The sequence below is a fragment of the Leguminivora glycinivorella genome, chromosome Z (assembly GCF_023078275.1).
Source record: "Leguminivora glycinivorella isolate SPB_JAAS2020 chromosome Z, LegGlyc_1.1, whole genome shotgun sequence".
In the NCBI taxonomy this organism is placed as follows: domain Eukaryota; kingdom Metazoa; phylum Arthropoda; class Insecta; order Lepidoptera; family Tortricidae; genus Leguminivora; species Leguminivora glycinivorella.
The window spans coordinates 49213483-49241043 of NC_062998.1; the positions used below are offsets into that span (position 1 = coordinate 49213483).

At 39.0% G+C, this 27561-nt stretch overlaps 1 protein-coding gene across 1 annotated transcript in view; it reads left to right on the forward strand.

Annotated features, from left to right (window-relative positions):
- Positions 1 to 27561, forward strand: part of LOC125240509 (dynein axonemal heavy chain 5) — a 110825-nt gene that overhangs the window by 7057 nt on the left and 76207 nt on the right. Inside the window, exons 4-10 of the mRNA XM_048148400.1 lie at positions 235 to 406; positions 1618 to 1802; positions 5824 to 5984; positions 13274 to 13390; positions 16204 to 16485; positions 16838 to 17162; positions 18548 to 18771. Coding sequence (XP_048004357.1) covers positions 235 to 406; positions 1618 to 1802; positions 5824 to 5984; positions 13274 to 13390; positions 16204 to 16485; positions 16838 to 17162; positions 18548 to 18771 — 1466 coding nt within the window. The remainder of the gene's footprint in view (positions 1 to 234; positions 407 to 1617; positions 1803 to 5823; positions 5985 to 13273; positions 13391 to 16203; positions 16486 to 16837; positions 17163 to 18547; positions 18772 to 27561) is intronic.

Genomic DNA, 27561 nt, shown 5'->3' on the forward strand with positions numbered 1-27561 from the left:
AGGTGGAGACAATTAAATAAAGCTGCATCAGCAAGAGCCAATCAAGCCAAAGTAGCAATCATTCATCAAAGTAGCGATCGAAACTCCACTGGATCTGTCGTACTGGTGGGGAAGAGCGATAGACACAGATAACTTACGATAACCTATAACTCTGGATTATGACTTTGGCCAGGCTGGCATCTACTTAAATTGAATGATGACGATATTTACTCATAGTGAATTCAATTTTTACAGGAACAAAGCCGCGTCAACAGGGGCAGGGGAGGCAGCCCCCGCCGCAAGTCACGATGAAAAGGAAGCTGTTCCTCTCAGACGGGTGGGATGTCAAGTTCACAGGAGTTTGTATATACATGTTCCGGATCAATGTCAGTAAACAGCTGCCTGAGGAGGGGTTCCACAAGGATTTGTGAGTATAATCCTAGGTACTAGAGGTACTAGAATCTTTTTAACAGCTGCCTGAGGAACACTAACCAGGGCTTGTCCTTGGGTGCATTCTATAGTGCGGACAGCAGGGTTAGCACATGATTGCCGCGAGAGTATGTCGCCGCGAGATAGACTACCCGTCCTTATGTCATTAGTACAGTTAGAAAAAGACGTGTCATCTATCTCGCGGCGACATACTCTCGCGGCCATCATGTGCTAGGCCTACAGGGATAATCACCGGTTAGTGTCACATTACTTTTTAAATTAAATTGTCTTAAAGGGTCTCTGCGCTATTGGCTTCTGTCCCACTCACGCCTCCCAAAAGTCCGGGACCCCATGGTCCCGAGAACTGGAAAAGACAAACAAATAATAATAATAATATGAGAGTTTTAAAGTGAAATTAGTCTGTAGACGGTTTCCATCCCGATTTTGCAATAGGCTACTAGACTCGTATCGAATTTAGCACATCAAGTTATTGTTATTTGTAGTATTTGACTTAAGAAATCAATATTTATAGCTTGCGGGCATTAAAAGTGCGTGATGACTGAGTATTTTTTAATTAAAGATGTGTGTATGTTTTTTTTTAATTATGGACCCCGAAAACGGTTTTGGCCAATGGAGTGACGTCACATAATTCAGATCAACTATGGAAATTATAGGTAGTACTTAATCTGATCTCCATAGAAGCAACTTCTATTGTATTAAAATTCATAGTCGTTGACGGGTGTGACAATGTGAAATATTTTTTTCTAAATATACTGACGTCATGTCATAGATATTCTATAGATTAATATGGCTGATGTTGTTTTTGCCTGATCACGTAAAAGTAAACTTTAAATATTTTTTTGCGGGTTTTTAAGTCGTAATAAAATATGGTACTATTTTTTTTCGTCTAATTAGACAGTAATTAATAATATAAGACATACTTTGAAAAAGGGTCAAGTAGCCTATTCCAAAAACCGGGTCACACCTCGGACACTGGCGATCAAATATATGAAAGAGGCGCGTTCCTAGCACATATTCTAAGCTCGTGTAGGTCGACTGTTCGCGTTTTTGACAGGCGGTAACTGTGAGGTAACCGAGAGGGGGTGGGTGGCACTTTCAGCGGGGAGCGGAAGTGGCCATACTGTACGATAGTAATCTTTTTTATACTGTGACCGGGTTCTCCATTAGTTTATACCTTATCATCTTCAGATTCTGCGGTATCCTGAACGCTGAGAAGGTGGGTCTGGTGACGGCGATCGAGCGTGTCGTGGAGCACGTCTATATGAGTGCGCTTGCGCATCCCAGTGCGGATGGTGACGAAGATGAGACCAGATTCCCTATCGTCAAGAACCAGCTGCTGCCGGGGTTGAGGTCCTTCTGCTCCGCTCTCAAAGGTACAAAAATCTTTGCAAACTATATTACCTTTGGTCTATACTATAGGATAGGTTCTTATTGGCCACTGAAAGCTGGGAAGGTGGGCCTTATGACGGTGATTGAGCGTGTCGTGGAGCACGTCTATATGAGTGCGCTTGCGCATCCTAGTGCGGATGGTGACGAAGCTGAGACCAGATTCCCTATCGTCAAGAACCAGCTGCTGCCAGGATTAAGGTCCTTCCGTTCCGTTCTTAAAGGTACAACAACATATGATCATAACATTCTGATCAACAATGTACCAACATTCCTGACTCAGTAGACCTTATGTACGATAGCTAATGGATAACCAGTCAACAAAAGAGAACCCTAGAGTGGACGGTGATTAAGATGAGAACATGTTTCCTATCGTCACGAACCAGGGTTTAGGTCCTTAATAAATATCTGCTTTTAAAGGTGCAAAAGTCTTATCATAATGGATCATAGAATCGCACATAAGTTCCAAAAAGTTATTGGTGCGAGCCGGGGTTCAAACCCGCGACCGCCGGAACGAAAGTCGCACGTACTTACCGCTAGGCTACCAACACAAGGAAAGTACTAAATGTAAAACATCAAACTAGTTCAAAATCATCATTCATCAATCAGAATTATCATTTAAACATAAATATCTGGGCAACCGAGCTTCGCTCGGTTCTGTTTCGTATCCTTGACATGTGTCGCCATCTAGTTCAAAAATGAATAGTACCTACATCGAGCGAAAGAATTCTCAGCCTTAACAACACAGCTACTCCACACGAGATGGCGCGCATTTCGCCACAAAAACTCAAATAGTGTATTTTCTATTCGTTTTAGCCTTGACCTGTGTCGCCATCTAGTGTTTGCAATAAATAGTACTTACATCGACCGAAAGAATTCTGTCTTAACAGTACAACTACTGCACACGAGATGGCGCGCGAAGAAAAACGCATGAAAACTCGAAAATTCGCGTTTTCCGGGACCTAAGGATAAGTTAGACCGATTTTTCACCCCCAAAAACCCCCACATAACAAATTTCTGCGAAATCGTTAGAGCGGTTTCCGAGATCGTCAGTGTAAATAAATATATATATAAATAAATAAATAAATAAATAAATAAATATACAAGAATTGCTCGTTTAAAAGTATAAGATTTAAACGTGCCTGCCAGCTCTGGGCATCATTTTGGAATTTGTATGAAATTACTTTGCACTCTTGTGGATAAAATGCAACTTTGCCATTTCATTTTTAGGGTTCCGTAGTCAACTAGGAACCCTTATAGTTTCGCCATGTCTGTCTGTCCGTCCGTCCGTCCGTCCGTCCGTCCGTCCGTCCGTCCGTCCGTCCGTCCGTCCGTCCGCGGATAATCTCAGTAACCGTAAGCACTAGAAAACTGAAATTTGGTACCAATATGTATATCAATCACGCCAACAAAGTGCAAAAATAAAAAATGGAAAAAAATGTTTTATTAGGGTACCCCCCCTACATGTAAAGTGGGGGCTGATATTTTTTTTCATTCTAACCCCAACGTGTGATATATTGTTGGATAGGTATTTAAAAATGAATAAGGGTTTACTAAGATTGTTTTTTGATAATATTAATACTTTCGGAAATAATCGCTCCTAAAGGAAAAAAAAGTGCGTCCCCCCCCTCTAACTTTTGAACCATATGTTTAAAAAATATGAAAAAAATCACAAAAGTAGAACTTTATAAAAACTTTCTAGGAAAATTGTTTTAAACTTGATAGGTTCTGTAGTTTTTGAGAAAAATACGGAAAACTACGGAACCCTACACTGAGCGTGGCCCGACACGCTCTTGGCCGGTTTTTATTGAAGCTTTTAACAGTTGGTGTGATGAAGAAACTTTTATTTAATTTTAAAACATGTATGTACATGTAGTGCGAAAAGGATTTCCTTCATATTTTTCCGGAAACGTTCGTATTTGTCATGCTAGTTCAGTCAATTATTTGTTGGACTTTTTAAAGTAGCACCGCCCACAATTTTTCTGCTTTGCCTAAAGGTTGACTGGTAGAGAATGCCTTATGGCATTAAGTTCGCGTTTTGTACTTTAAGGTTTCTTTTGTGCAATAAAGATTAAATAAATAAATACTGACATTTATTTTTTAATTTGACTGAAATAGCATACCTGTCAGGTACAGTAGGTATATACATGCATACAGTATAGTAGCACATTCGTACGTTTCCTTTACAATACGAACTAAAATCTTTTCGCACTACATCTGTACAGTCAAGTGCAAAAATACGTATCGATTTTATCCGCTCAAAAATATGTACCGAGACCTTATTCCGCCGACATAAAGTGCTATGGGACATATTTTTGATAAGTTGTACGCATCCATATTTTTACACTTGACTGTACATGTACAAGTTGTGCACACGCAGAAGTCCCTTTCTTTCATTTAACTCTCTTTCATTAGTATAAAGTAGGTACTTCTTATTTTCCTAAACTCCTAGTAAAGAAATATAAAAATAGCCAGTATTTTAATCGATACTCTGACTACTGACTACCAATTAAAGTAAATCAATAATAAACATGAACTCTTATGAACTTGCAGTTTTGCTTCACGCCGCTATGACTTTATACGTTCAGCACACTAACAATAAGTCGCATTGTAATGTATTCAATAAAAACAGTACTTAAAATAGACGGGCCGACAAACAGACGCACTAGATCCTAATATCATCCTATAAGGGTTCAGCGTTTTTCCTTTTGAGATAAAGACCCTATTTAAAGCATCAGAATCCGCGATTTAATCAAGTCTTCTGTCGCAAACATTTTCAAGTAGCTAGTTTTCGTATGGCGACCTAACAATGTAATATAAGGCCAGTGGCCCGTTTCTCGAAAGGTACCTACAAGCCACAGATGTCATATATACCATAGATCAAGCAAACGTATCTACTTAGCGTGTCAAATGAACTCAGTGAAATCCACTGAGTTGTCCGTCTTTACTCGCAGCTTGCAGCTTTCGGGCGTCAATTTTTGTAAGTTAAAGTCAACCAAAACATAAAAAATCCCTCGTTACGTGATATTCAATTGCAACAACACAAAAATTAAGAACAATCAAGAGCCTGAGACATATTTAAAATTACAGGCAAGAATCAACTTCAGTACAAAATTTGACACGCTCGGCCCCTATACAAATATATGACTTTGTTTCTTCTATCTAAATTAAGTTCTGTGGTACAAGCCTTGTATTACAAGTGCGCGAACTGTCAAATCGTATGGGTTATCATGGAAACACACTTGTAATACAAGGCTTGTACCTTTCGAGAAACGGGCCACTGGTGCCGTAGCCGAATGGCATTTCTGCGACGCGAAACGAAAACGAAACGCCGCGAAAGGTATAGTCTGGCTCTGTCGCGCCAATACGCACGAGCGATAGAGATAGATATCTACGAGCGTTTCGTTTCGTGAGCGTTTGTGCCATTACGGTTCAGCCACGACATTGGTCTAAGCGCGAAAGCGGTGAGCGGCAGCCATACGTGCGAATGAAAAGTCCCATCGCTGTGTCTCGCTTCAATGTATGTCCGCCGCTCACCGCTGTCGCGCTTAGACCACTGTCGTGGCTGAGCCGTTAGGCTACGTACCCTGAGCGGACGCTCGGAGCGGGGCGTGTAGCGGGGCGGGCGAGCATGATGCGTCCACCCTATGCAGCGTCGACTCAGGACACTTGTGTGAGCTTCAATGAGGAGGCCCACTGACATTTTAACCCGCCAGGCGGCGCCTGTGCAACTGCCTAGGCATGTCACTGTCATTCATATGTGAGAGAGAGAAAACAAATATTATCTTCTGGCTCTTACGTATGACATTTTTTATTTGTGCAATGGACTAATAGGGTGGCACCATCTGTCATAACCTTTGAGTGTGCCTCCTCATTGTTTGACATGCACGCCGCATGCCCCACCCCGTTGGACGCCCAATATGAACGTGCAATCAGGCCCTACACTAAGTGTACACTAAGAACAACAATGATCCAGTATCAACCTTTTAACTATTTTTCAAATTCCAGTCTGCGAAGACGTCTGCGGCCAAGTGAACTTGTTCGAAGACGGCCACTCTCACATGGCGACCGTGACAGATCACACACAGCTCAAAGAGATGACTAAGAATCCTAACACCATCACCATGCTTGAGGAGAGGGTTAACGAGTGGATCAAGAAGGTTATGGAGGTTGGTTTTTAATTGTATCCCTTTGACAATCATCATCCTACCCTGCGTTATCCCGGCATATGCCACGGCTAATGGGAGCCTGGGGTACGTTTTGACAACGAATCCCTTTTGAATTTGTAAAATATAATATCCAACTGATAATATACCCTGTCAAATAAGACAAATTTCAATGTCAAAAAAGACTTAGTACTTCGTAGTACTGGTGGTGACACGAGCAGGCACGAGCACGTTAGATGAAAATGACTAGAGTTAACAAGTTTTTTGCAAATTTAGACATATCGTCACTACTTTGAAAAAAAACTTGTATCTTCGTCTGTTAATGAAAAGAAAATTGTAGTATGTATGGAATGCATATAGACTTACTGCGTTTTAACTTTGAGGAGCAGCGTGAGATACGAGATTTTTATAAAGTAGTGACGATATGTAACTCCGTATAGACGGATAAGGTCTAAGAAAAAAACGTACCTCGAAGCCATAGAGAAAAAGGTACGGTGGCCAAGATGGCGTTACACCTCTGGGGAACGCTCGGCTAGATGGCGCTTACAAAAATATTTGACATTTTAACACATATCAAGCTAAGAATATGGGCCAAATTATCAAAACTGAGGTTCAAAAGTTTTAAGCCTGTGTGGAGAAATGGCAGTCTATACACTGTGATTACACATTTTACTTTGACAGTAACTCTCTATAATACTTGATCCTCTTTGGTTTATTGCAAATAACATTTCATTTTTGGCACAAGCTTTTATCGCCGGCTGTACCTTTCTTTCAACAGTCATCTATTGCTCTCCGATACGTTTCTAAAAACCCCTTACTCGATGGGGATACGACGTTTTATGACAGAGTTCCCATATGACCACCTTTCTGCTCCATCATCAAATCAGCTCCATGATACCATAATATTGCATTGTCACGTGATTTACATATGTGTGCAAAATTTCGGGATACCCCCATTTGCCAGAATTTCATTTGCCATAATTTTATTTGCCATCCTATTCAACAATCATAATATTGTTTCTCATAACATCTTATGCCATAATCATTGTTTACTATATTAATCTAGTGCCAGAAACTTTGTTTCCCATAAAGTCAGTTTCCATAATGTCATTTGTCAGAATCATCGAAATCCGTAATTACCACATTCCATACCATCATTTATCATACAAATTAGCGTCCAGAAAAGTCAATTTCCATAATGTGTTTTGGCAGAATCAAAAACTACTATAATAGGTACTAGAAGGACTAGAGAATGAAACTGCTATCAGAAAGTAGGTTAGGTTAGGTTAGAACTGTGACCCCCTGGAAAATGAAACTGCTATCAGAAAGTAGGTTAGGTTAGGTTAGAACTGTGAACCTCTGGAAAAGGAAACTGCTTGAAAAGTAGGTTAGGTTAGGTTAGAACTGTGACCCCCGGAAAATGAAAATACTATCAGACAGTAGGTTAGGTTAGGTTAGAACTGCGACCCCTGGAAAATGAAACTGCTATCAGAAAGTAGGTTAGGTTAGGTTAGAACTGTGACCCCTGGAGAATGAAACTGCTGGAAAAGTAGGTTAGGTTAGGTTAGAACTGTGACCCTGGAAAATGAAACTGCTATCAGAAAGTAGGTTAGGTTAGGTAATAATATGGGCAACAATTAATATGGCAATAATTGCTTATGGCGTTTGAATATTCTATGAAACCATATTATTGCACTTAATAATATGGCTAACAAATAGTATGGCATTGTATGATTATGGAAGGTAATATTCGGATAAACAACGAGTATGTCATATGATTTTTATGGTAAACAAATCATTCGGGCAAATGAAATTCAGGCAAGTTAGATTCGGGCAAATGAATATTATGTTAAATGACTGTCGGGCAAACAATAGACAACCCAAAATTTCAGCTCAATCGGAAACCGGGAAGTGGGTCAAATTTAGCTGCTGAGCATTTTCAGAATTTGGGACACCCCAATTAGCGAAAGTTGTTAACAAAAAATAACTCGCTGTCAGTTTTGTGACGACAGTTAAGCATAAAATCTATCTAAAGATAAACTTGTTCACATTCTGAATGTAGATTATCGCTTTTTAAAGTTTATGTTATTATTAACACAAAAACAATATTTTTATAGAAATTTCATGCTTAATTAGCGTCACAAAAGTCACAAAACTGACAGTGAGTTAATTTTTGTTAAGAACTTTTGCTAATTGGGGTGTCCCAAATTCTGAAAATGCTCTTCTACGTTTTGACCAAAGAGGATCGAGTATTATAGAGTTAGTTACTGTCAAAGTATAATGTGTAATCACAGTGCATAGACTGCCATCTCTTAATCTTAACACGGGCTTAAAACTTTTGAACCTCAGTTTTGACAATTTAGGCCATATTCTTAACTCGATATGTTTTAAAATGTCAAATATTAACTGTCAAATATTAGCGCCATCTAGCTGAGCGTATCCCAAAGGTGTAATGCCATCTAGGCCGCCGTACCTTTTGCTGTATGGTACTGAGGTACGTTTTTTTCTTAGACTTTATCTGTCTATACGGAGTTATATATTTCTTTGGTTTTGACGCACACTAACATACTAACAAGGCAATTTCTGCAGAATATTTTACGCACTGTCATGTCACTAAATCTACGGAAGTTATTGAGGTTTACACGTCGTTCCGGTCCGTTCCTTTCTATCGTGAACTGTCCTATAAGTACTCAGCCGCTTGAGTGGATAATAAAGATCAGGGTGGCTAGCCGAATGGCACAATCGCTCACGAAACGCTCACGAAACGAAGCGCTAGTAGATATCTATCTCTATCGCGCTTGCGTATTGGCGCGACAGAGCCAGCGGCGTATCGCTTTCGTTTGGCGTCGGAGAAATGCCATTCGGCTACGGGGCCTGGGCTTCAGAGAGCCATAAGACGAGCGGCCGCCGAAAATCGTAACTAGTGGACGTATTTCTTTGTCAGTCTAATTACACCTGATTTGTAATGAAAGAGAAATTTAACGTTTTTGCGGTTATATCCCAGAGTTATATTGTTCGAATGCCTGCTGTGTTGGCATTGGCAACCTCTCTTGAAGTAATGACTTCGTACGACTCGAATGAGGGATGTACCGACTAGTCACCGACTAGTCGGGAAAGCCGACTATCCGGCCACTTTTGTAGTCGGCGATTAGTCGGCGACTAGTCAGCAAAAAAGGCCGATTAGTCGGCACTTCATAAGTGATAGAAAAACAGCACAAAAATAAATCAACAGGTGATGTGCTTGTATTATGTACCAACTTGTTGTGGCTTACTTAGTCAAAACAACAAATATCTGTAATCATCACAGAAATAAATGTCCTTCTTAGGACTATCAATTTCATAGGCAGGATCACTAATTCACTACCTACTATGCCAAACCGGTTGTCAAAAATGAAAAATGTATATAAATATTCTCATAGACTTTCGAAACTGTAAAAAACTAAAAAAGCATGAAAAGCGCGAACGAAATGCCAAAAATGACATTCAAAATGTGAATATAGTAGAAAAACTGTTTTGGCCGACTAGCCGACTAGTCGGCCGACTAATCGGCCACTCCAGCGCCGACTAGTCGGTAGTCGGCCTAGTCGGCCAAATCAATAGTCGGTATGGAGGCGGCTTCACTCTTTATCATACTGGGGGTGCAATAACGAAGAAGAGGTTTGCAAAGTCGGAATCATATTCATAACAATCATAACCATACCAACCATATAGTACGAGTTCTTAACCAGATGTACAGTCCGGTCTGGCAGAAAGCATGAAACTTGGCATGCATATAGCTTATAGGTTTATAAGAAAATATGGAAGTAGAAACACGCCGAGGTGTCAATGTTTCCCCTCTTTCCCCCCACTTTTGTATCCCTGATTTCAGTTTTTTAATATTTCCATGAAAACCGTGAAAGCTACCATCACGATGTCCAGGAGAAGTATATTCTTCATAAAATTCTCTACAATATTGTCTTTGGAAGTATAAAGCTAGAACTTATAATTTTCAAACTATGCTGATTTTCCCCTAACGATATTTCTCTTTGGTGACCTGAACGATAAGTAAGACTAGCGCCTTTGCTCTTTTACCCGTGACGATGTTGCTTCACAAAATTGTTCCTTGAGTCAAACTGATCCGATTTAGTTCAATAGTCATGAAATCGCACGTCACTACCCCCCACAAAGACAAGGGGAAAGGGCCGGTTTCCTCGGTGAAATCTATGCATTACTTCTTTTTGCTCTTAGTGACTAGGGCAAATCGTATATCATTTTCGTGTAATATAAGGACGAGTTAATCATTTCTGAAAAAATCGTTGCACCTCTTCATACAAAAATAACGATTCTATAGCAAAATAATTAATTTTTATGTATTTCATTAAGTATGGAAGTTATGGCATTTACAGTAACATCGCGGCAATTATCAACAAATATAATTTTTAAGAAAAAAAAACCGTCGCCTTTCGGGTTCTGGTGAAAGCTACTTGCGAATGTTGGATTATGTAGAAATGTGTGTAAGTATTTTTTAAAACTGCTTTTAATGCTTTAATTATTAGATGGCAACACAAATGAATATCCGTATAACGTTAAGGTTTGAGGAGTTTCCTCAATTCCTCATGAATCCGATTATATTATAAGAAATCGAAGCTTGACAAACTTTGACTTCAAAACTCAATATGCTTAACAAACATAACTAAATAAATGTCACTGTTCTGAACTTAAATGCATGCTTTTCTTACAAAAATACCAAAGTCACTATGAGTGTGCCGTTCAGGTTTGAGGAGTTTGGTTCTGCCTATCATCAGCAGTTCCACTGCACCAAATGTCACTGTTCTGGACGTAAGTGCATGCTGTTCTTATAAAAATACCAAAGTCACTATAAGCGTGACGTTCAGATTTGAGGAGTTCGGTTCTGACCATCATCAGCAGTTCCACTGTACCAAATGTCACTGTGCTAGACGTAAGTGCCTGCTGTTCTTATAAAAATGGCAAAGTCACTATAAGCGTGCCGTTCAGATTTGAGGAGTTTGGTTCTGGCCATCATCAGCAGTTCCACTGCACCAAATGTCACTGTTCTGGACGAAAGTGCATGCTGTTCTTATAAAAATACCAAAGTCACTATAAGCGTGCCGTTTAGATTTGAGGAGTTCGGTTCTGACCATCATCAGAAATTCCACTGTACCAAATGTCACTGTTCTGGACGAAAGTGCATGCTGTTCGTATAAAAATACCAAAGTCACTATAAGCGTGCCGTTCAGATTTGAGGAGTTCGGTTCTGACCATCATCAGAAATTCCACTGTACCAAATGTCACTGTTCTGGACGAAAGTGCATGCTGTTCTTATAAAAATACCAAAGTCACTATAAGCGTGCCGTTCAGATTTGAGGAGTTCGGTTCTGACATTCATCAGAAATTCCACTGTACCAAATGTCACTGTTCTGGACGAAAGTGCATGCTGTTCGTATAAAAATACCAAAGTCACTATAAGCGTGCCGTTCAGATTTGAAGAGTTCCGTTCTGGCCATCATCACTGCACCAAATGTCAATGTTCCGTACCTAAATGCATGCTGTTCCTTTAAAAACACAAAAATCAACACATGTATGCCTTTCAGATTCGAGGAGTTCCCTCGATTTCTCCAGGATCCCATCATCAGAACTGGGTTCTGAGAAAAATGGGACCAATCTGTATGCATATACATTCAATCAAAAAAAATTTTCAAAATCGGTCCAGGAACGACGGAGATATCGAGGAACAAACAATAAAAAAAAAAACATACAGACGACTTGATAACCGTCTTTCTTGAGATATGAGGGGACGGTTAAAAACATAGGACAGATTAGCTAATAACCCAGTTCTGATGATGGAATCCTGGAGAAGTCGAGGGAACTCCTCAAATATTAAAGGCATAGGATATAGTGATTTTTGTGTTTCTATAAGAACAGCATGCATTTACGTTCAGAACAGTGACAAATCGTTATTTTTGTATGAAAAGGTGCAACGATTTTTTCAGAAATGATTAACTCGTCCTTATATTACACGAAAATGATATACGATTTGCCCTAGTCACTAAGAGCAAAAAGAAGTAATGCATAGTTTTCACCAAGGAAACCGGCCCTTTCCCCTTGTCTTTGTGGGGGGTAGTGACGTGCGATTTCATGACTATTGAGCTAAATCGGATCAGTTTGACCCAAGGAACAATTTTGTGAAGCAACATCGCCACAGGTAAAAGAGCAAAGTCGCTAGTCTTACTTATCGTTCAGGTCACCAAAGAGAAATATCGTTAGGGGAAAATGAGCATAGTTTGAAAATTATAAGTTCTAGCTTTATACTTCTAAAGACAATATTGTACAGAATTTTATGAAGAAAAATTTCTCCTAGACATCGTGATGGTAGCTTTAACGGTTTTCATGGAAATATTAAAAAACTGAAATCAGGGAAACAAAAGTGGGGGAAAGAGGGGAAACATTGACACCTCGGCGTGTTTCTACTTCCATATTTTCTTATAAACCTATAAGCTATATACATGCCAAGTTTCATGCTTTCTGCCAGCAGGGACTGTACTCTCATACTAATTAGCCGTTTCCGCCCCGCACTATACTTATCAATGAAAGTTAACTTCGATGCACCCGTCCTTTGCGTACTTGTGGACCTAGACAGAGACAGCAAATCTCTCAACAACCTAGTTATGACCTTTAAAACCAGAGAAGCACAATAAACTGTACGAATGTAGTTGTAAAGAAACGTCATTACTGTAATTACTAATGACGTTTCTTTACAACTACATTCGTACAGTTTATTGTGCTTCTCTGGTTTTAAAGGTCATGACTAGGTTGTTGAGAGATTTGCTGTCTCTGTCTAGGTCCACAAGTACGCAAAGGACGGGTGCATTGAAGTTAACTTTCATTGATAAGTATAGGTTACGATTGTTATGAATATGATTCCGACTTTGCAAACCTCTTCTTCGTTATTGCACCCCCAGTATGATAAAAAGTGAAGCCGCCTCCATACAGTTTTATTATATAGATTTTCTGGTCATTGTTTGTAGAGTTGTTATGTTGACGTATGAAATTGAAGCGGATATTGTATTACTACTAAAAAGTATAAGTGATTGGCAGTTTTGTACATACTTACCTACACACGTACTTAAACACACTTGTATTCCTAAAAGAAGACGGCAGATCATATAAAACGTGGTCATGTGTAATGTATGGTGAGAGCCTATCGAGTATCGTTCGCCACCGAAGTCAACGACTGTACTCTTTGGGTACAGGTCCTATCGATATTCAAATCTAATAAAAAAAATTGTCACCAGATACTTAGCGAAAGTGAGCAGCTGCGCCGAGAAGTAGACTCCAGCGGCCCACAAGACGAACTAGAGTACTGGAAGAAGAGGGGGGCACAGTTCTCACAACTAGTTTCATACTTACAGGTATTTTATTAAGTCCGATATGTTCAGGAGTACATGAAGTGTAGAGGGTAGGTAGTACCTATATAATGTTCTTTGAAATATTAGGTCTGCAAAATTAAATTAACAGTTATTTGTTTTAGAAGGGGGCAAAGTTGTTGTTTAACCGCACGTGCCAATATTGATACCCGAGCAAGCGAAAGATTCTAATATTGAACCGCGAGCGTAGCGAGTGGTTCAAAAAGTGGAATCTTGAGCGTTGTGAGGGTTTCAAGGCACGAAGGTTAAACAAACTTTGCCACCGAGTGAAACACTAAATTTTTCACCACACCAACACGAACAAAATACTAACTATAAAACATCAAATTAAATCAAATCCATCAATTTATTCAATATTTATGATTCAAAATCATAGGTAAATTCAACCAGCGAGCTTAAGACATCAAGTTAAAATTTGTATGAAATTACTTTGCACTCTTGTGGATAAAATGCAATTTTGCTATCTGTTTTCGAATAGCAGTAAGCCTTTAACAGTTGGTGTGGTGAAAAATTATTTGCTTTTTATGGTGCTCCACAACATTTTCAACCTTCAGTGTAGTTTTGTATCCCTGGTACACACACGGCCGGGGCCGCCTCCGTGTTTCGAACCTTTTGATATGCGTACGGCGTAGTGCGTAGCGAACGAACTTCAATAGGCTAGTTTCCTACTAGTCAAATCAGCTTCTTTTTATGAATCTGTAATGTTATGAACTGTCAAAACGATTGAATATGGAATTACTATGAAATACATGGAAATACTGAGGAGTGACGTCACCGCCAACTCATTTAGACATAGACATAGACATAGAATGGCTTTATTTAATATCACAATGTTACAATGTTAAAATTAAAATAATTAGGTCAAACATGGATATTAAAAATAACTTAACCAAAATTACAGGGCCGCGACTCTATTTTTTTTAGCATAATGTTGCAGTAATTTTTTTAAGAAAAATGTTTTTTAGAAAACTTTACTGCAACGCTGGTTTTCATTTACTTTATATCTTTTTCTTCGACTTATTAAATAGAAATTATGTTTAAAAATAACTACTGTCCATATTTTTCTTCTAATTATGTGATGATTTATTTCGTGCACTGCATAAAATATTTTATTTTAAGTATAGGAAACTAGCCTATTCTATGCATGCCGGGTGCATCGTGCTTTTCAGGTTTGTGGGAAAAACTGCTGAATTTTTATACTTAGTTTAAGTACTCTCGGAAGAAAATGTAACGTAATATTTAGTGTATAATTTAGATGTTTATGGACACTTTATCATTGCATACGACGGTGGAGAATTATGTAGTTTGGCCAGACTGTAAAATAGTATGTTCAAGATTCAGATTTTCCCAAAAATACTATCATTTGCCAGTAATTTGATTGCAACATCAACACCGCAAAGCCGCCAATTGTTAGGTGATGCCGGGAGCATACATTTTTAACCGTCGCCTCATATCTCTCAAGAAGGACGGTTATCAAGTCGTCTGTATGTTTTTTTTAATTTTTTTTTAATTTTTATTTTTTATGTTTGTTCCTCGATATCTCCGTCGTTACTGGACCGATTTTGAAATTTTTTTTTTGATTGAATGTATATGCATACAGATTGGTCCCATTTTTCTCAAAACCCAGTTCTGATGATGGGATCCTGGAGAAATCGAGGGAACTCCTCGAATCTGAAAGGCATACATATGGTGATTTTTATGTTTTTAAAGGAACAGCATGCATTTAGGTACGGAACAGTGACATTTGGTGCAGTGGAACTGCTGATGATGGCCAGAACGGAACTCTTCAAATCTGAACGGCACGCTTATAGTGACTTTGGTATTTTTATAAGAACAGCATGCACTTTCGTCCAGAACAGTGACATTTGGTGCACTGGAATTGCTGATGATGGTCAGAACCGAACTCCTCAAATCTGAACGGCACGCTTATTATAGTGACTTTGGTATTTTTATAAGAACAGCATGCACTTTTGTCCAGAACAGTGATATTTGGTGCAGTGGAACTGCTGATGATGGCCAGAACCAAACTCCTCAAATCTGAACGGCACGCTTACAGTGACTTTGCCATTTTTATAAGAACAGCATGCGCTTACGTCTAGAACAGTGACATTTGGTACAGTGGAACTGCTGATGATGGTCAGAACCGAACTCCTCAAATCTGAACGGCACGCTTATAGTGACTTTGGTATTTTTATAAGAACAGCATGCACTTACGTCCAGAACAGTGACATTTGGTGCAGTGGAACTGCTGATGATAGTCAGAACCGAACTCCTCAAATCTGAACGGCACACTCATAGTGACTTTGGTATTTTTGTAAGAAAAGCATGCATTTAAGTTCAGAACAGTGACATTTATTTAGTTATGGTTGTTAAGCATATTGAGTTTTCAAGTCAAAGTTTGTCAAGCTTCGATTTCTTATAATATAATCGGATTCATGAGGAATTGAGGAAACTCCTCAAACCTTAACGTTATACGGATATTCATTTGTGTTGCCATCTAATAATTAAAGCATTAAAAGCAGTTTTAAAAAATACTTACACATTTCTACATAATCCAACATTCGCAAGTAGCTTTCACCAGAATCCGAAAGGCGACGGTTTTTTTTTCTTAAAAATTATACAAGCCTTGTATTGTCCTCTCTATAATATCCAACAAGAGTTAATGTTCTTCCATATATCATACTATAACCTCCACTCTAAACTATCTTGTATTGTCCTCTCTATAATATCCAACAAGAGTTAATATTCTTCCATATATCATACCATAACCTCCACTCTAAACTATTTTCTTTTTACAGGATAACGAAGTCCAACTAACCCTAACCTGCCTTCAACTAGCCAACTCAAAAGTCATCAAGCTCTGGCGAGACACAGACCACAAAATCACTTTCTGCTACAACGAGGCAAAAGATAACGCCAAATTCATTCAAGCCATGGAGAAGTGTTGCCATTCTTTATACTTGGACGACCCGGTGAAGATCAAAGACTCAATATTGAGTCTGCTGCAGACCGTGAGACTGATACATAGTGTATCGCAGTTTTATAATACGTCGGAGAGAATTTCATCGTTAATGGTCAAGGTAAGATGATTCTTATAATAAACTAACTTGCTTACTGCTAACTAGCCAACTGCTAGATCTTAGCATGACACAGTCCACAAAATTTCTACTACAACAAGGCGAAGGACAACGCCAAATTCATTCAAGTCATGGAAATGTGTTGTCATTCGGAGAGGATTTCTTTGTTGATGATTTCATGTAGCCCATCTAGTCTTCAATCTCCGGTTGATAGCAATACGATTAAGAAATCTTTGTATTTATTTTATCCACTGATCATCAATGGCACCAATCTATCTTAGCTAGGTTTTACCTGATGATAAGCAGATTTCGAAACTTTTAAGACCTGTCTTTTCATGCAACCCTCGTATTTCAGATAACCAACCAAATGATCGAAACATGCAAACAATATATCACATGCCGCTTCAAAGAGACCATCTGGTCCCAAGACCGATCCTTAGTCCGAGACAAACTTACCCACTGTTTGATCCTAAACAAGACTTATAGAGAAACGTACCTCTATGTGAAGAATCAGCCGTTTTTGCCCAATACTGAGCAGTTCAGTTTTTCGGAGAACTATGTGTTTGGGAAGTTTGACACGTTTTGCAAGAGGGTGAATAAGATCATAGCGATGTTTGATTTGATGGAGGATTATAATAATTTGTTTGCGAAGAGGATGGAGGGACTATTGCTTGGGGAAGGTAAGGTTGCCCTTTGCCCTTTGCCACCCCGAGGCCATTGAGAAGTTCTCGCGCGTCAATGCGATGTCTGCATAGGATTGCGTGCAAAGTAGTAGTTTTATTAACTGTGTCTAAACCATCGAGTATTATAGAGAGTTACTGTCAAAGTAAAATGTGTAATCAAATCACAGTGCATAGACTGCCATCTCTTGACACAGGCTTAAAACTTTTGAACCTCAGTTTTGACAATTTGGGCCATATTCTTAGCTTGATGTGTTAAAATGTCAAATATTAATATTAGCACCATCTAGCTGAGCGTACCTCAATAGTGTAACGCCATCTAAGCCACCGTACCTTCTTCTGTATGGTACAGTCAAGTGTAAAAATATGGGTGCGTACAACTTATCAAAAATATGTCCCATAGCACTTTATGTCGGCGGAATAAGGTCTCGGTACATATTTTTGAGCGGATAAAATCGATACGTATTTTTGCACTTGACTGTACTGAGGTACGTTTTTTTCTTAGACTATGTCTATACGGAGATAAATATGTCTTTGGTAGTATTAAAAAATGTCTCTCATAGTCTTTTGATGCAGCATGCAGCTATATCGGCATTGGACTTAACCCTTTACATTTTATGAACACTTGGTACTTACACGAGTTAATGATTGTACTAAGGGGACACAGCAACTGTGCTTAAAAAATCAATATTCGGTAAACTCGGCTGTATTGCGCTTGTATGAAGTCCATTTTATTTTGCGATTTTGCGTGCATTGTGCGGCTAGTATTTCTTATCAATGGGCTAGCTTTACAGCTGGGCTCTTTTATCCTCTGATCGCCTGGTATCTCCTGGCGTTGGCTTTTGTTTGAAGCGACTTTGCAAAACAAAAAAAAAAACACTTATTTTAGTAGTTTTGTTATCAAATAAAAACATTATGCGTGTTCTAGTTAACTATTTTCAGTTATGTTCACTGCGGAGTTGTCTATAAATATGCTATCAAACTCAAACAAGTTCTCATAGATACGTATAGGGCACGAACGCCGAAAATTTGAGCGGTAAATTGGAGTAAAAGGGAAATCAGGCCTAGAATTTGTGCGAGAACTTGTATACGAGTCAGTACATTGCGGTATTTGATTGGTGAGCGGAAAGTATTTACTAGCAGCAGCCCGCAATGTTACTAAAATCGTATCTTAGTTTGACGTGTGCGATGAAAGTTAAATTTCAAGACCAAGGCAAATCAGTCAGTCAGTCTTGGTTGGTCGCACCAAACCGCTAGAGTCAAAATATTATTTAGGAAGTTTCATACTTCACTACTATTTACGTCGATCAGTCTTTTAATAAAGTTAGTGTAACTGGGCTTTATTTACTACTTCAAAAATGTATTCACCAACAACACACTTACAGACCTTGAGGAAGCCGTACACTCATTCGAAGAAGCGAAGAAGGCAGTAACCAGTTGCCAGTACGACTATTTAGACTACAGGAACAATGAGTTTGATAAAGACTATCAGGCTTTTGAGCAGAAGACCAATATGCTACGGGAGTCTATTGGAAACACTATAGAAGAGAACTTTGCCAGTGTCTGGGAGACGCCGCAAGGCATCAAGTTTCTGACCAGGTTTGAAAAAGTAAGTGCTTGGATTATCTAAATCTAAATACTAATATAAAAGAAGAAACTGACTGACTGACTGACTGACATATCAACGCACAGGCGGAACCGCTGGTCCTAGAGATTCCAAATTTGGCACGTAGGTTCCTTATAAGGTGCAGAGGAGCACTAAGAAAGGATTTTTCGAAATTCACCTCCTAAGGGGGTGAAATGGAGTCCAACGTTTGTATGGGAAAACAAGATTAGATTAGAACGCGGGCAAAGCTGCGGGAAATAGTTAGTAACTAGTTAAGGGAAATAGATAACTGGTGAGACAGTTTTAAGTATAAATAATAGCGAGATTAGCCTACCAGACTTTTGAGCAGAATACTAATATGCTACGGGAGTCTATTAGAAACACAAACAATTTTGCTAGTGTCTGGGAGACGCCGCCAGGCATCTTATTTCTGACCGGGCTTGGAAAAGTAATCTATTTCAGGGAGACGCCGCCAGGCATCTTATTTCTGACCGGGCTTGGAAAAGTAATCTATTTCAGTTTATAATTTATATATAGTAATGTTACTACTATAAAAAAAAAATAATAAAATAATTTGATTTGTTCCCTTCCTTACTTATTTCCTCTACATCGATAGATGGCAGCACCATCTCTCTCGCTATATCGTAATCCTGCAAAAGGATTCATATATTTAGGAGGTGCAAGCACAAAGTGCTCGCCCTTTGAGTTGGTCAAAGGCGCCTAGCCTTCAGAGATAACATACACTCGAGAAATTTCGACGGGTACCTCGGCGGTCGGGGTGGTGTAGCGGTCGAACACGTCAGCCGCGATAGCTGGAGACCCGGGTTCGATTCCCGGCTTCGTGACCAGTGGGCTTGATCGCTATCGCGCATGGCGAAACATATTTCTGGTCAGGATTTAAGTCAGATTTACTTAGAAAGTTCAAGCGTTCACTCTCATCTTTATAAAACGACGGTTTGACCATTTTACATTCAACACAGGATTGTATATTTTCGTCAATCGATCCTATCGGTCCAAACATATATGTATACATTCAGCATGTAAACAAAGCAATATCAACATATACAGTACTATGTTATAAGTTATAACTATAGTACCTAGGTAGTACCAGGACGATATGAATTTTGGGAGATATTTTAGAACTACATACAACTGCAACTGTCTCGCTTTCGCAAATGCATCGGCGACCACCTCCCACCTCGTTTTTGCTGCCTTTTGATCGGGGTGGGTCATCATAACAAAGATAGCGGGTAAAAGTGGATTATTAACGAACACTCTGAACAGAGGTCGCCACTGGCACATTGAGGAGGGCCTACCGCGAACATGTTGAGTGTCTTGACTACTGATGTGCCGACGGAAAGTTTCCAAAATTCTGAAATTTTCACATAGGAAAACTTCGGAAACTTTCCATACTTTGTATGGACAATTATATGGATGGAAACTTTCCATTTCATAAATTTAAATTCTCTTTATTTTTCGTGAAAGTTTCGTGAATTTTTCAAGAAATTTAAGATTTTTTTGGAAAGTTTCCGTAACTTGTCGCATCTGGAAATTCGTACGTGTGGCAGGGAAGCGACACGTCGAACATAATTTACCATTTTAATTTATAATTTCATACAAATTTTAACTTGATGCCCAAAGCTGGCTTGTAGAAGACGTTTAATTGATTTAGAATTTGAATCATAAATGTTTAATACATTGACGAATTTGATTTCATTTGATGTTTTACCTACAGATTATATTTTCCTCATCTTGGTGTGGTGAAAAATGTGTTTCACGCTGTGGAAAGATTTGTTTAACCTATGTACGTGCGTTGAAACCCTCGCAACGCTCAAGATTTCACTTTTCGTACCATTTGCTACGCTCTCGGTTTAATATTTAAATTTTCGCTTGCTCGAGTATCAATAAGCACGTATGGTTAAGCAACAACTTTACTCCTTTGTAAAAACAAGTAACTTTGAATAATCTCCCTGTCAGTCAAGACATCGGTCACTTTTCCCGCGTTTTGCGTCTATGGTCTTTTTAGGGTTCCGTAGTCAACTAGGAACCCTTATAGTTTCGCCATGTCTGTCTGTCCGTCCGTCCGTCCGTCCGTCCGCGGATAATCTCAGTAACCGTTAGCACTAGAAAGCTGAAATTTGGTACCGATATGTATATCAATTACGCCGACAAAGTGCAAAAATAAAAAAATGGAAAAAATGTTTTATTAGGGTAACCCCCCTACATGTAAAGTGGGGGCTGATATTTTTTTTCGTTCCATCCCCAACGTGTGATATATTGTTCGATAGGTATTTAAAAATGAATATGGGTTTGCTAAGACCATTTTTTGATAATATTAATATTTTCGGAAATAATCGCTCCTAAAGGAAAAAAAAGTGCGTCCCCCCCTCTAACTTTTGAACCATATGTTTAAAAAATATGAAAAAAATTACAAATGTAGAACTTTATAAAGACTTTCTAGGAAATTTGTTTTGAACTTGATAGGTTCAGTAGTTTTTGAGAAAAATACGGAAAACTACGGAACCCTACACTGAGCGTGGCCCGACACGCTCTTGGCCGGTTTTTTAATGGTTTCCCACCAATTTCCCACTAAACATAAAACATTAATTTAATTAATCATGGACGTGTCTACAATACGGTAATCTATACTATACTTATACTTATTACTTATAATATTATAAATGGGAAAGTGTGTGTCTATTTGTTTGTCCGTCTTTCACGGCTAAACGGAGCGACGAATTGACGTGATTTTTTAAAATGGAGATAGTTGAAGGGTTGGAGAGTGACATAGGCTACTTTTTGTCTCTTTCTAACGTAAGCGAAGCCGCGGGCAAAAGCTAGTTATCTATATCCGCATTTGCATTCACGCCTCACCACGTTTCAGATGGGCGGCGGATTTAATGAAATTACTAATTGAATCTGACCGGCATGTTGTCTGACGCAAGATCAAAGGCTTGCACCTACTAGGATTGCATACTGTGGAAGAGCTGAGTGCAATAACGTCGGTGGGGTGCATCGAGACCGCCATTGCCCGGTCTCGATGCAGTGAAAGTTGGAGGAGGTGGCCGACTGTGGCCATCCAAGTTTCTATGATATGATTTTTTGTACTGGAAAAACATCTGAAAATGCTCACTCATCAGAGTATTAATAAATTTAAGTATTTACACCACATCAAAACGTCAACGCTACCAACCAGCTTTGGGCATCAAGTTAACATTTGTATGAAATTACTTTGCACTAGAGATTGGCCGAATATTCGGTAAATATTCGGTATTCGGCATATTCGGCAAGTTTTTCAATGTTCGTATTCGGCCGAATAGTTCGGTTACATTGCCGAATATTTACCGAATAAACAAAGTAAATAACTAATGAAAATCTTACGTATTGCATTGGATAATAAGCTCCTATTTTAGTAGTTTTTTAAGGCACTGCTAAAAAGAGAGAAACCTATGCGTCAAAATATAAATACAATTGTTTTGTAAAAAAGTTAAAAACCTTACCTAGTTCAAGAGTTGAGAAGAGTTCAGAGCGGTCTTAACACTTTTAACGAAGTTTTAGTTATCTACTAAATCATAAAAACATAGTTGTAGTAACATAACATTAATTATGTAACCATTATCAATCATTTAATAGTTTTAATGAACATCCCCTTTTAAAACATGGCGTAACCGAATATTCGGCCGAATGTTCGGTTCGGTAAGAGCTGAACCGAATGTTCGGCCGAATATTCGTATTCGGCAAAGTCCATATTCGGCCCATCTCTACTTTGCACTCTTATGGATAAAATGCTACTTTGTCATTTGTTTCTGAGGGTGCGGAGAGTTAGGGTCGGCAACGTGCCTCTAACACCTGAATTTTTAGACGTCCATAGGCTACGGAAGCTGCTTATCACCGGCTAGGCTGCATGATTGTTTGCCATGGAAATATTGGAAAAAACTATTTCATCACATTTGCTGGTTAAAGGTCTCATTGCGTCTACGTCTACGTGTAGGTACTGAAGAATAATGTACTATTTTGTTCAGAGAGTAATGGATTTAGTTTTAAAAATTAATACAATCCGTACAATACTTCAGGCAAAGGATGTTTCAATCAGCCAAGGATTTTGTTGCACAACCAAAATTTGACTATTAAGCTATAAAAATATTATACGGTATGAAAAATGCATTTTATTTATGTTTTACAATTATTTCAGTCTGTTTTTCATTTATCTCGTAAATTTCACTCTGACAATTTCAAATGTTTTGGACACGCTTAACCGCGTCTCTGCGCGAGGCGTCCACCGTTGCAAATCAATGAATCAATGAAAAATAAGTAAAAAAATATTAATTTATATGCAGTATTTTTTTCGTGTTTGTTTTCGTTCAAAAAGTGTTTGTTATCAAAAACAATGGATTTATATGAATAATCTGATATATATGAAGATACACTACTGGCACAGTATAAAAAGGGTACTATCGTACAGTATGGCCACTCCCGCTCCCCGCTGAAAGTACCGCCCACCCCCTCTCGGTTACCTCCTCACAGTTACCATCTGTCAAAAACGCGAACAGTCGACCTGGCATATTTCACTCATAAAAACATGGTACGCGTTCACCTACACGAGCTTAGACTGTGTGCTAGGAACGTGCCCCTTTCATATTATATTTGATCGCCAGTGTCCGATGCTACTGGTCTCAACGCCGCGTTGAAGGTTTTGCCTTATGACTTTTTCCTGTGTGTTTTTCTCTCAAATGTGATGAAAATCATTGTAACTCAGGAGGTAAGGATATTAAATACTCGTGTCTATAATTCACTCCAGCCTGAGTTGTCGTGAATATATCACGACACTCTTATTTAAAATCCCCCTTACCTTCCTTGTTGTACAATATACTAGTTTTCCGTCATTCTATGAGTCTTTAAGTATACCATGACCATGTCAGCGTAATCATAGTCCGTCCCTCGCTTGGTACCTACATGCATTCATTTGGTACACTGGCAAGCACCGGCTGCTACCAGGTATCCATAACTGTCCAGGAGTTATATTTCGATGAGAACAAATCGATAGGGCATCTGCATGTATGTGAGGTAACGTTGATGCAACGTCGCTTGTTGGTTTGAAGCGAGGGCCTACCGCGGACACCAAATTTCACGTTTTTACCTTACCTACCACACTTTCAGTATGCCTGGCCCCGTAGCTGAATGGCATTTCTGCGACGCGAAACGAAAACGAAACGCCGCGAAAGGTAGTCTGGCTTTGTCGCGCCACTACGCAAGAGCGATAGAGATAGATATCTACGAGCGTTTCGTTTCGGAGCGTTTGTGCCATTCGGCTACGTTCCTTGCTGTTTAAAAAGTTTAAATTGGTGTACAGTACAAGTTCATTTGTGCGCATTGCTAATTCATAAATCATAAGTGCAAGCTGTAAAACTGTCAATTCATAAATCGATAGCAAGCTGTACAGTCAAGTGCAAAAATATGTGTCGAAAAAGCACTTATTACACCGGACTAAGATGCCATGGGTACTGGACATATTTTTGAGTAAGATGTGTACATCCATATTTGCACATGTGTGCACCCATATCTTTACACGACTGTACATATCTGCTCATTACGATTTTCAATGTTTTCTTTTGTTGAATGGTCTATTCTTTTATGTTATGAATACCTAGTCCCCCTGTTCACGTGAATCACGGTATTTCACGTGAGACACGTCAGCAGTACAACGTAATTATTATTATTTTACAAGGGGTCAAAGAAAATGGAATCTTCAGCGTTGCGAGGGTTTCAAGGCACGAAGGTTAAACAAACTTTGCCACCGAGTAAAACACATTTTTTTTCACCACACCAATACGAACAAAATACTGACTAAACATATAATTTTTAAGAAAAAAACCGCCGCTTTTGGGGTTCTGGTGAAAGGTACTTGCGAATGTTGGATTATGTAGAAATGTGTAAGTATTTTTAATGTAAATCTTTGATTATTTGATGGAAACACAAATGAATATACGTATACCGTTAAGGTTTGAAGAGTTTCCTCATGAATCCGATATCCGATTATAAGAATTCGAGCTTGACAAAATTTGGAAACTCAATATGTAAACATAACAAAGAGAACAAATCTCCTAACAAATAAATGACTGTTCTGAACTTAAATGCAATGTTCCTATAAAATTACGAAGGTCACTATAAGTGTGCCGCTCAGATTTGAGGAGTTCCGTTCTGATCTTCATCAGTAGTTCCACTGCACCAAATGTTCTGGACGTAAGTGCATGCTGTTCTTATAAAAATACCAAAGTGTGCCGTTCAGACTTGAGGAGTTCCGTTCTGATCATCATCAGAAGTTTCACTGCACCAAATGTCATTGTTCTGAACGTAAACGCAAGCTGTTCTTATAAAAATAGCAAAGTCATTATAAGCGTGCTGTTCAGATTAAAGGAGCTCCGTTCTGATCTTCATCCGCAGTTCCATGTTCGTTTTTATAGCCGATAGCTCATAGCTTACTAGCTCGCGGTGGGACCAGTGCCTGAAGGTTGGCTTGCAATAATCTTCTTTTTCCCCTCACTAGCTCGGAAACACGTGTTTTGTCCTTCAATACCAGCGGGTAAAAACGCATTTTATCCACTAGTAAGTAAAGTAATTTGACCTTGAATAAAGTCAAATTAACTGCTTTCAAATTGATAAAAGTAGGTGAATCTAGTAATAAAGATGATTTACCACCTGTGGAACTACTGGAAGCAGTGATACGAGGGTCATGCCAAAAGAAGTTAGATACTCCATGGTCATTTGATTGATACTGGCCAGTTATACACCAATGTAAAGGTAGGTTATCTGCTTATAAATTTAAAAAAACCGGCCAAGAGCGTGTCGGGCCACGCTCAGTGTAGGGTTCCGTAGTTTTCCGTATTTTTCTCAAAAACTACTGAACCTATCAAGTTCAAAACAATTTTCCTAGAAAGTTTTTATAAAGATCTACTATTGTGATTTTTTTCATATTTTTTGAGCATAGGGTTCAAAAGTTAGAGGGGGGGGGACGCACTTTTTTTTCCTTTAGAAGCGATTATTTCCGAAAATATTAATATTATCAATAAAAGATCTTTGAAAACCCTTATTCATTTTTAAATACCTATCCAACAATATATCACACGTTGGGGTTGGAATGAAAAAAAATATCCGCCCCCACTTTACATGTAGGGGGGGTACCCTAATAAAACATTTTTTTCCATTTTTTATTTTTGCACTTTGTTGGCGTGATTGATATACATATTGGTACCAAATTTCAGCTTTCTAGTGCTTACGGTTACTAAGATTATCCGCGGACGGACGGACGGACGGACGGACGGACAGACAGACATGGCGAAACTATAAGGGTTCCTAGTTGACTACGGAACCCTAAAAATGGAACACTTGAAAATTCTTAGGATTTCTTTTTTAATTATTTTTTTTCTAAATAATTTTGGCGGGAATTTTCCGCAACAATGGAGCTTACTCGACGTGATTTTCGTGTTATGATATATTATGACTTTAAAAAAGGTTTAACACCTCAAGAGTGTTTTGAACTTTTAGTCTCGACTTTTGGAGAGTCTGCGTGTTCACGTGCAACTGTTTTCAATTGGTTTGCTGAATTTAAAAGAGGACGGGAGAGCTTTGAAGATGAGGCGAAGACCGGACGGCCGCCAACCGCAGTCACTGAAGAAAATGTAAAGACTGTGGAAAAAAATATTCGTGCGAACCGACGAATTACATATGTAGAGCTCGAGCGTGAACTGGGCATTGGATCAGCAGCATTGCAAACTATAATTCATAGTAAACTGTCTCTTCATAAGCGTTGTTCAAGATGGGTGCCGCACAAGCTCACCGATTTACAGAAAGACCGTCGCGTGGATTGGTGCAAATTTATGATAGATAAATTCGACGCAGGCGAGAACAAAAACGTATATGATATACTTACAGGTGACGAAACATGGCTATATAACTACGATCCCGAAACAAAGCGACAGTCCACAGTATGGTGTTTTGAAGATGAGCCGACGCCAACAAAATGTCGCCGAATCCGAAGCACACAAAAACAAATGGTTGCCTCATTTTTCTGCAAGACGGGACATATTGCTACAATAGTGCTAGAAGATCAAAAGACAGTTAATTCAGAATGGTATGTGACAGTTTGTGCCCCAAGAGTACTGTCAGCTTGGTGTGACAAGCGGCCGAAGTCAGGAACCCGGCACCTGCTCTGGCACCACGACAACGCTGCCCCGCACACTTCCGCTAGAACACTTGACTATTTCAGCTCAAAAAACGTGACTATTCTGCCCCACGTGAACGTGACTATTTTTTCCTAAAATTAAAGAAAAATTAAAAGGAAGGCGATTTGAGAACAAAGAAGATGCGTTGGCTGCGTATAATTACGAAATTTCTGAGGTGTCTAAAGAAGAGTGGTCATCGGTATTTTCTAAGTGGTTTAGACGGATGAAAACGTGTATACGTGTTCACGGTGAATACTTCGAAAAAATAGATAGCTGTAATAAAGAATAAAGTATGTAAATTTTGAGTATCTAATTTCTTTTGGCATGACCCTCGTATACGCCTTTTTTGCGTTGTAGTTTCCTCGCTCTAATGAGGAGAAAAGTTTTGTGTTACACTCGGGTGCAAATGTATTTTACTTCTCGTGTGTTAAAAAACTCGCAAGTTCAGGATTCTATTCTTGAACCACTCGCTTCGCTCGTGGTTCAACTCGTTTTTCGTGGTTCAATCCTTTCACTTGATCGTTTTTCAATTCCACACTCGGCGTTAAAATACAACTTTGCCCCCTTGTATAAC